Source organism: Saccostrea cucullata, unplaced genomic scaffold (genome assembly GCF_032062105.1).
Source record: "Saccostrea cucullata isolate Sc308-1 unplaced genomic scaffold, CSIRO_AGI_Scuc_v1 ctg200, whole genome shotgun sequence".
NCBI lineage: Eukaryota > Metazoa > Mollusca > Bivalvia > Ostreida > Ostreidae > Saccostrea > Saccostrea cuccullata.
The window spans coordinates 257,810-268,305 of NW_026928357.1; the positions used below are offsets into that span (position 1 = coordinate 257,810).

General features: G+C 33.6%; 1 protein-coding gene across 2 annotated transcripts; it reads left to right on the forward strand.

Annotated features, from left to right (window-relative positions):
• The first annotated feature begins 3,956 nt into the window (after positions 1–3,956).
• Positions 3,957–9,946, forward strand: LOC134277307 (vitamin D3 receptor-like). Of its 2 annotated transcripts, XM_062759628.1 has the most exons (9): positions 3,957–4,098; positions 4,295–4,363; positions 5,819–6,090; positions 6,388–6,529; positions 6,711–7,258; positions 7,379–7,607; positions 7,742–7,966; positions 8,371–8,660; positions 9,522–9,610. In XM_062759628.1, the coding sequence occupies exons 3-8, from the start codon at positions 5,887–5,889 to the stop codon at positions 8,616–8,618; spliced, it is 1,596 nt and encodes a 531-aa protein (XP_062615612.1). In that variant the 5' UTR covers positions 3,957–4,098; positions 4,295–4,363; positions 5,819–5,886; the 3' UTR covers positions 8,619–8,660; positions 9,522–9,610. The 2 variants fall into 2 exon arrangements, with proteins under 2 accessions (XP_062615612.1, XP_062615611.1); XM_062759627.1 differs by lacking the exon at positions 8,371–8,660 and having other exon boundaries at positions 3,959–4,098; positions 9,522–9,946.
• The last annotated feature ends 550 nt before the right edge of the window (positions 9,947–10,496 follow it).

Sequence of the window (10,496 nt, forward strand, 5' to 3'; positions counted from 1 at the left end):
ATATATACGATGTGAACAACACATGTATATTACATTGGAACTGTGTATATAACTTCCGCCTCGTGATGAGCAAGTCCGGCCAATGCCTTGTTTGTACTCTTGGTAGTTTATACTTACTAATATGAACAGCTGACCTTAAGGAACCAATATTTAAATAATAGACATACTGCGTTGTGAAATACAGGTTGATCAAACTTATAAAAAGGTATATATTATTATATGAGAATGATATTAAATACTGATATTACAAGTCAGTAGTAATGACAAGTATTTTTTTGGAATGGTATTTCTAGGAGATTGAGGTTTTTTTTCTGTGGGGGTACATCTACTTCAATTTAAAATTATCAATTAGTTCGAAAAATGTTAAGATTATAATCAGATAAATACAAATGAATTTAATTTAATTTGCTTTTAATATCTAAAAAATTTATTAAATTTTGTTCAGGCAGTTGTAATCCCTGTAACATCAACTTATGAGTGAGTAGCCGGCCTGGCTTGGTCGTAATCAGAGCAAGCTCTTGAGAAGCGAATAAGTGGAAAACATAAATATCATAACCAGGTGACAGTGGAATATAACTAAAAAAAGAATAAGACTGGATAGAAAAGCTAAATTTATCTCGTTTGTAATACAATTTAGTTGTTGAAAGTCCTTTATCCTCTTTATCAGTAAAACATCTAAATATGAAGCAGGTGTGACAGACTCTGTAGTGTCTTTTATTTCAAGTCTTTTGTTTCACTGTAATTTGTTGAGTATACTATTTGATTTCTTTTTTTATTTGATAAAGCTTCGTCGATATACAGTATAATTTGTCCAATCCGGCTACCGCCGGTTCCATAAAATTTGGCCGGATTAGACAGAATCCGGAGTGCAGGAAAAATGCAGGAAAATATAAATTTCGAAAATTTTCGTTGTTTATTTACAAGTACATCATATACATATTATAAATAAAATTAAATGATGAAATCAATTACTATTTTGGAGTGTAGAAATTATAAGATAGTCTCACATGACTTACTGTATTTTCTTATTTGTTCACGAAGTTTGAAAGTCGGGTGAAATGTTACCTCAATCAAAATATACAGGCATGCATAATATAGGCCTACTATGTATCAAGCGGACCGGGTTTCGCTCGTCTGTGACCTCATTCAATGTATTAACAGTAATGCACAATTATTTACGATGTGCTAATTATTAGATTGAACTTTTAATTTTATGTAAAAAAAATTACGTCTTCCTCAACAGTGTTATGGCGCCATTTTGAAATGCGTTCGATTTTCGATCCCGATTTATATTTTGATTTGTAAATCGCGCGTACATATATTTTTGTGTTTATGTTATAATGTGGTAAAAGGAGTTAAAACAAAGTTAATTTTTTTTACTTGTAATTTAATCATATAATATATTTTTCAAGTGGACTGTGTCACCGCCGCATTTCACCGAGTTCGTCTCATGGCACTAATAATCATGCTAATGTAAACACAGATTATCACATTCCCCACGAAAGGTGTTAATTGCTTTGAAGTAACCCAGGTGTGGCCGGATTAGAGGGAATAATTACCGTTAATTATGATCAGTTGGGACCAGTATGGCCGTTCGGAATACAGAATAGACAGTATCCGGACTACACAGAATTTTTTGAAATGAATTTGTTAAAGAAGTGCATGGGACTAAAATTTACGGACGGAATGGACAAAAGTCCGGAGTACTCAGAGTCCGGATTAGACAAATTTTACTGTATCTATAAGTCGAATAGAAGGCCATAGCAAGTGTTTCTTTTTTTCTTCTCATGAAGAAGTTTGAATTTAAAGAAGTTCTGCTTAATAAGAACAAGACAACAGATCGACTCAAAAGGGAACATAATAAGGGCCCTGCGGAATTGAAACAGTTTGTTGAAAAACTTGCGGTCTTTTTCACAAAAAATCTTACAATGAAATATGAGGGAATAACGAACAGCATTCAAGCGCAAAGGTCAATTAAACAATACAAAATTGGAACAGAGCAAACACAGGCCTCTAAAACATCAGAGGTGGGATCAGGTGCCATGGAGAATTGAATCCCCTGCCGACCGATCATACCCGCGCTGTGTGCTCCTTCTCATTATCTTGAAATACGGGGAAAACCCGTCGACAATTCGGTGTGTATATAAGGCTTAACAACAATGTTAGCAAGAAAAACGTCCGTCAGCATTTGACTCAATGATAATTTATATTTGCTGACTAGGTCAGTGAATCTACCATAGAACTTAAGAAATGATGACTTTAAACAAGACTGCTGATATTCTTGATTCAGCTATTTGTCTGTCAATAATTTACCTCGTTTTAGAAATTGTTTATACGTAGAGCATACTCTTGGTTTCGTATCAAATGTGAGATATAAACCCCGTATTCAGTTAATGAATTATCTTGCTGCATAAGTAAGGAAAGTTGACGATTGAAAAGTTAAAGTCATCATGTTTATCATAATGCTTGATAGTTATTTATTTCCATTTCTAATTTTTTTTCTCTGTGATAACTCTTTGAAAGTTAGGGGGGTTTATTTCTTGATAATTCTGCCGGAGTGTAAATTAGGCAGATCGATAGGTCAGGAGCTAAGGAGGCCTAATATGCATGCAAATCTCGTGCGCATCTGTCTCTGTGTCTGACGCTAAGGAGGCCAAATATGCATGTAAATCTCGTGCGGCTGCCTTTGTGTTTGACGTCAGTGGGCGAGGACTATTGAAATTGGCATGGAAGTCCTCGTGTAATTTAAATCTATTAGTCTACATTTTTAAAGTCTAAATCTACAATTTTATTTCACAATGAAATGGAAATATAAGGAATCACTGTCTTGTAAGTATAGTATGCCAGGGACCTACACTAACTAGACAGTGATTCCTTAAATATTATATAACCATTAATGTCTTTTTCGGAAAAAATAAATTCTTAATATGAAACATATATAAACTTGTCAGACTCTGTGGTGTATCTTTTATATCAGCCTCATTGGGAAATATCATTTTCGACATAAGAATGGAAATAAATATTGCTAATTGACAATACGTCGTCGATATTATCTAAATGTTGAAGACCACACCAAGTGTTTTCTTCTTTTTATGACAAGGGATCGGAAAAGGAATCTTCACGGATATTTCTCTTATACATTCTTTCAATTTTTTGTTTATATGTAGTATTGGTTGTTTACCAAACCTGGGAATCCGAAGACTGTACATGTGACATATGCTTTAACATCCCTGACGACTAAGACGAAAATTTGACATTTCAATAAATTTTTGTTTAATAAATATATTTTTCTTAAATATTTTTACTGAGACTGAGTTACTTAATATATTTAAGATATATTTTTTTAATAGCTTTCAACAGTTTAGATACTTTTTGAGCATGTTGAGGAATACGAATATTTTTGTGTTTGTACATATCGTATTTTTGTGAAAAAGGCCTCATGCAGGTCTCCAAAGAACGAGGAGCTCCAACATACTTTCAACGACAGCTTCAAAGAAATTTCGTGTAAAATCAGAATGATTTCTAACAAAGTATTTTTGTTGATGACCAATAAAAATGTCTTCCAGTGGTGTTTCTTTTCAACCTAAACATGTACATTTACTTCAATTCTGTTTATAAAAGTGTGTTAACTGCGTCTAATATAATGTTATTATTAGATAATGTACTGACTGAAAGCATATGAGTCTGAACAAAGCAAAAAGTCATGCAAAAAGTATGAAACCATAAAGTACATGTTACTTATGATTTGTATGCTTGATATGTGACAAATTATATTTGGAATTTACCACTTTATTCAAACCTAAATACGCAGTCTTAATTTATTTTACCGTATGTATATGTCTAATTAAAATGAAATGAAAATGAAACTGTTTATAATTATCATATGATTTTAATTAAATCAAAAAAGCGTTATTTTGTTAAGATGTAAAGTGGAAATTATCTCCATCTTCACCGTAAGAATACTTGTGTTGCCTATCTAAAGACAACGCTGATGAACTTAGTACCTGTATTATCAACGTAATCTGGATCAGCCTAAGACAAACACTGAAGGTTTAACTCTACTCAATGTTTGTCCCAGGTTACACAAATCCATCTCAGGTAAATGCATTCATACTTCATTTCATGAAGATTTTTAGTAAACATGAAATTTTGCTTTATTTGAATGGTTCAAACTCATTGTTCTAGATTTTGAATTTCTTCAATTGGAAATGCATGCTCATGCATAAACTAGCAGTACTTTTAGATGACAGTGAATTAAACAATGTTTTCATTATCTTGGCCTCGCTATTTCTAGGTCAGGCAATCTGACGGAAAAGGGTGAGAACCTAGGACAGAGACTATTTACCTGGGCAGGTGAAAATAGGTAAGTTTTTAATTTAAATGTAGCATTTACAGTTTATTGCATGATTTTATGCTTTTATTTTTCATATCTTTTTCTTCAATTTTATTTTGCACTTTATGTTCTATTTATTCACTCGCTGTGGTACAAAGTCCACTGTCAGGTTGCCCTGAAATCGATTTGCAAAATATTTTCCAATTCATGTTCATGTAAAAAATGGTTTACCTCTTAAAAGTCAATTTAATTGGCGCTTTTGTGCATTTTTCAAAATTTTGAATCAATATATTATCCATTACATGTTATTGAAAAGTCTTGCAGCAGTTTTTGAAATTTATAAATCGTCTAAACTTTCAGTCATTATATTGACCCTTCACACACTTAACATTCTCAATATAGTTACAGAATCATGTGATAAGATAAAAATTCCATTTCCGTCTTTTCCTATTCACATTTTGCACTATTTTGGGCTATTTCTGACAGTGCAAACATGGAGAGAGATCGTTAATTCCGGGTCAACATTACATGCATGTCATAATGTTGTAACACTGGAGTATCTGACTCCAAATTAGATGGATAATTCTCTCCCTATGATCGCAGTCTTGTTATATTTTCTATGACACTCCAAAAAAGTATAGCATAAAAAGTTGTAAGAATTGATTTAACGTTTCATAACGCAATAAGATATATAACTTATATAACACAATATATAAGTTACAGAATGGTTACCTGAAATTACAGAGTTTCTATCTCATGAAAATGTTCAAATAATATTAAACATAAAATAAGCCTAAAACTAATCATTAATATTTGATCATATGAAAAACTGTTGCAGTACATAAAGTGCCAAAGACTTAAATGTGAGGTGAAGAAAATATAGGGCAACGTAATCTCTCATAGGTTAATGTCACAAATCAAGGTATTTTAATTTGACACGTTTTCAAAATACATTACTAAAATTGAAGCAATACTATACTGTATTTCTGCATTAAATCATTCATATTGATTTAAATGTTGGAACAAATTGCTTTTTCAAAATATATAGATATGTTGCAAAATATTCAAAATCCGAGGACTTCAATTTAATTATCTTCCAAACATATTGGAAAGTGTTTAGTTGTGCTATATTTTTCTTTTTTTCGAGCCTTCTGATATTTCAAACCTGGTTTAATTTTAGAAAAACAAAGCCTACAAAAGGTATCAAGGTTTCTCGTTATCTATTAAGATAGATAAAAACAGTCCACCTTTTCGCAAAGGGAACAGCAAGGCAGCACTGCATGTCTAGTTAACTTACAATGAGATTTGTAGATAAATAAATTCGTAGATAAATACATGTCTCTTGAATGCATTAACCTAGTATGTTGTAGTGGAAGAATTTGTAGTCATTTTACATTTAGAACATATATAAACATTAAATGCAGTCGGTATACAGTTCCAAAAGATTTATTTTCTTCTGAAGAACTATCTTTATCTTCTCTACAGGTTCTGGAAATCCATCGATTGAATGGTCTAACTTTTAGTTGAAAAAGTCAATCGAACGCACTGCAGCCATGAGTACACGTGACATAAGTGTTGGGACCGACTTCGATTTTGACACAGGCCATTACGAACAATCGTATACTCCATCAAAGAAGAAGAAATCGGATTACCCCTATATTCCTAAGGGCACCCCACTTCAGCTTCCACCTTGTCGAGTCTGTGGGGCGAAGGCGTCGGGGATTCATTACGGGGTAAACAGCTGTGAGGCTTGCAAGGTACTGATACCTTTCTTAAATTTCAAATGAGCAAACAAAAAAAAATGGAATTAAGAAGTGAAAAAGAGGAATGAGCATACAAAACCAGTATTGAATATAGACTGAAAAAGAGTAAAATTATAGCTAAACTAAAAGTTTGGATAGCAGTCTTTAAATTTCAACTCGTTTCTGCAATGATAAACAATTATTAACAATTACTTCTCTGAATATACATGTAGGTGCTCTGATGTAGAATTTTTACTCAGGATTGTACATTGCATCCATTTCAATTTTAAACTGAGTTTAATTGCTTCACAGGGTTTCTTCAGACGGTACCTTCTTCGCAAAGAGCCCTATAAGTGCAGCCATGGCGGACATTGTGAAATAACGGATCGTCACCGGGGCAACTGTTCAGCCTGTAGGATGAAAAAGTGCTTGGATCTAGGAATGTCGAAAGAAGGTACAAGGAGTCAAAAACATTTATCATTCAACAATGTTTTGTTCAACTGTTTTGGTCATTAGTTTGTTTTGTTTAAAAGCAAATCTGATTTATATTGTCCAGTGATACATTATTTCATTGCTATTTCTGAGTTTCTAATTGATTATAATCATCTTATGAACTTTATGAAAAATTTCAACAGGTATTCGACAAGGTAGATACACCCTCACAGAAAGAACTAAAGCCATCATGGAAGTTAAACGTCTACAGAACCCAGAATTGCAGTTTGACCAAAGAGCCTTCGACATTGTTAGTGCAGCTGTATCTCAGAAAAACGCAGAAAGAAACCAGAGATTTGCAATCGAAGAATCCCAGTCTTCCTGTATGCAAGTTCCAATTTCCCCTGACTGCAATAGACAGCAGGCACTGTCCGACATCTCTGATGACCGATCTCTTGCAGACCGACTCTTAGATTTCTCTAACTTTTCCGCTCACAATGTGTCGGATGAATTAACAGATCTTCTGAATCCAGACTGTTTCTTTAGTGAGGAGATGGAAATACCAAACACTGAAAACATACTTCTGTTAGACTCTGATCTTTGTCCTATTGCAACAACAGAAGTAGAAATTTTTCACCCACATTTATATGACGATGTTATCGATAATTTAGCGGGAGCATTAAATGACATGCTGCCTCACTCTAGTCAGTTTACAGATGAAGAAATTTACACCATCCTGAAAGACGGATATGTAGGTATTTTTCAAAGAATGTTCTTGACCTTTGGAAATCTTCTTTAACGTACTGAGTAGTATACATGTAACTCATGGACATTCATTGATTTCAGAACAGTTGTTTATTGCTTCTTGCAGGACAAGTATCAAATGAAAGCCCAAGTGTTTGGTCCTTTAAACGCTTTATCTCCCGAAGAGTACAATGCAGTATATGAAAAGACACAACTTGACGTGGATGGAAGAAAGCAACATTTACAACTCAACAAAGGAACATTAGAAAAAATGATCAAGAAATATGTTAACTTTTCTCATGCCATTCCATCGTTTTCTGATCTTCCAGCACAAGACCAGGCTACATTGCTGAAAGGTAAGTTGTTAATTAGACCGTCCTCAAGCAACTTAACGACGATGTAATTTGCGAATACTGCAATGCAAAAGCACCAGAACAGAAGAGTGACAAATGGGCAAAAATAATTTACCTTATTTCTTACTGATTTGCAGCTTCTAGGTTCGAGTTTTTCATGCTCCTGGAATATCGGTCCCTGAACCCTGACCTTGAGATGATACAGACGTACGCCGGGGAAGTTTTCCATCTTAATGAAGCGTGTATATACGTACCAAGAGAAATGATGAAATCATGGCTTGAATTTACGCGGACTATCAAGAAACTAGAACTGACTAACAAAGAACTAGCCGTTACGCTTGCTGTGGCCTTGACTTTTAGAGGTAAGGGTCTGCAGCATTCCTCTTCCCTTTCCACTCTATTATTCAAGTTCTACAAGCTATATATCCAAGAAAGAACAATGCTTTAAGGTAAAGCATTTTGATAAACCCCATGCACAGTGCTTCAACTCTCTGCATGTCTTTCTGATTGTATGCTTAAAATCTTGACCACCTGCTCTTACATTGTGCACAAAACTGACTTGATGTTAAAGAGCATCTGTTAACATAAAAATTCTTTCAGAAACAAGATCAAAAATTTTAGTCCCATGAAAATTCAATAATTCTTCCTCATTCGTTTTTTCTTCTTCTGAAGTTTGACTTCTTGCTAAAATGGAAAACAAAAGTACCCTTTCCACACATATCCCGTTTTCCTCTCACACCTTTTCTATTTTATCCTCATTTTACAGACCGCTGTAGGTTAGAGCAGCCATCATTCATAGAGAAAATTCAGGATAATTTGGTGCGCATGCTTCACTACCTACTAGAGGATCACCATGGAGACGAATTCATGATGGCCTTTTCTCGTATTATTAGCATGTTGACAGGCCTGCGCAGCCTGACAGAAAATTACTTCCTACAGTTCAAGACGATTTGTAAAGACAAGTTGATCAAGCGAGAAATGCCTGAGCTTCTTGGTTTTTTGTTTGATGAATGACTTTGGCACAAGTAGACCAAGCACATTCCTTGCCCTAATTTTGTAAGCGGTGTTCGATTTCTTTGATAATAAAAATAGATACACGCGTCTGTGTTTATCTTTTCATGGCGTTAGAGATATTTGAATTTTCTCGACATGCATTGTTTCTACATGTAGGTGCATGTTTTCTTACATGAAGTATCTCTTCCTATTAAAGGATTTTAGGTCTGCATGTTAGATTAGTTGATTTCTTGATCGTTCTACCGGAATGTAAATCTCGCCAAGCGAATGTACAGGAGCTAAGAAGGCCTTAGGAAAATCTCACGCGTCTGTCTTTGTGTCTAACTCAATACGCATGTAAGTTTCGTGCGTCTGTCTTTGTGTCTGACGTCGATGGGCGACTATTGAAATTGATACCGGAGGCCTCGTGTATTTAAAGTTAATCGGACAACATATTTTTAAATTATAAATTTAAAGTTTTATTTTACAATGAAATGAAAATATAAGGAATCACTGTCTACAAAAACATGTAGTTAATAGGGTATGCCAAGGACATGAACGATAGTTGGAAATGTTGGGATAATTTATGCAAAATGTTCTACGTTTCCATCTATCCTGATGCCCTGGCATAATCTACCAACTAGACAGTGATTCCTTAAATCATTTAACAATGAATCAAGTATAGTTGCTTTTTGTAGGGAATTGCACTGAAATAAACATGATGAAAATGCTCTTTACTCTCTTAAAATTATTTAATCTTAAGTTTATGATTGAGTAATACTGAAGTTAAAGACTTATATTAAATGTGGCATAACGAATTTAAAAAAAAAAACATAGAAAAATTTTCAGTTAGAAAATCAAGAGAAAATTTTAAAAACATTCAGACGAGGGATTAATTATTTTATCCTTTTAATTCTTTTCCAGATCGGTGTTCATTATTAAGCGCTGATCGTGTGGAGGAAATTCAGAATGAAATGGTCGCCATATTGCTTTGTTTATTAGAGCATCGTCACAAACATGATTCTGTACGGCGACTTAGTAAAATTATGGATATGTTCGTCAAATTTCGAGAGTTGACTGAGGGTTACATGAAATGTTACCAATCTATGTGCAGTGACGATTTCCACAAGGAAAACGTACCAGAAATGTTTAAGTTCCTCTTTGACGGCTGGTGAAACCATGTCTAGATATCGGGCATTTCTTATTACAAATTATGTTTTGTATACGTGGACCAGTTTTAAAACAGAATTTTATGTTTGTTTTCTTGTATTTTAACATTTAATAAATTGTAAAACATGTAATGCATGTACTATGTATATAATTATGAGACATAAACCGAATAAAGTTTATTCAAGGATGATACTGTAGCGTTTTCTATAATCTAACACACAGTTGATTCATATTAAAAAGTAGTATAATGAAAAGTAGTATAATGATAAAATACCATCATATAATGACAAAGTACCATCATATAATGACAAAATACAATCATATAATGATAAAATACCAGCATATAATGACAAAGTACCATCATATAATGATAAAATACCATCATATAATGACAAAATACCATCATATAATGATAAAATACCATCATATAATGATAAAGTACCAGCATATAATGAAAGTTTTCCACATAAGGCAGTTACGGCGTTCCATAGATTAGGCCTACAATGTTTTTTATCCTATTCTACAATTGCTAATACACTGTATTTACTCTTAGAAAGGAAAAAGTACCTGACATGGCAGACATGCATAACAGTGCTTAATGCGAATAAATATGAATGTCACCTTTCTATTTATACGTTGTGAGTAGTTTTCGTTAAACTTTCCATTTTTTCTTGATCAATAGAAATCGCAAATACAAAAGGTTTTAACAGTACATTTAACTCTGGACAC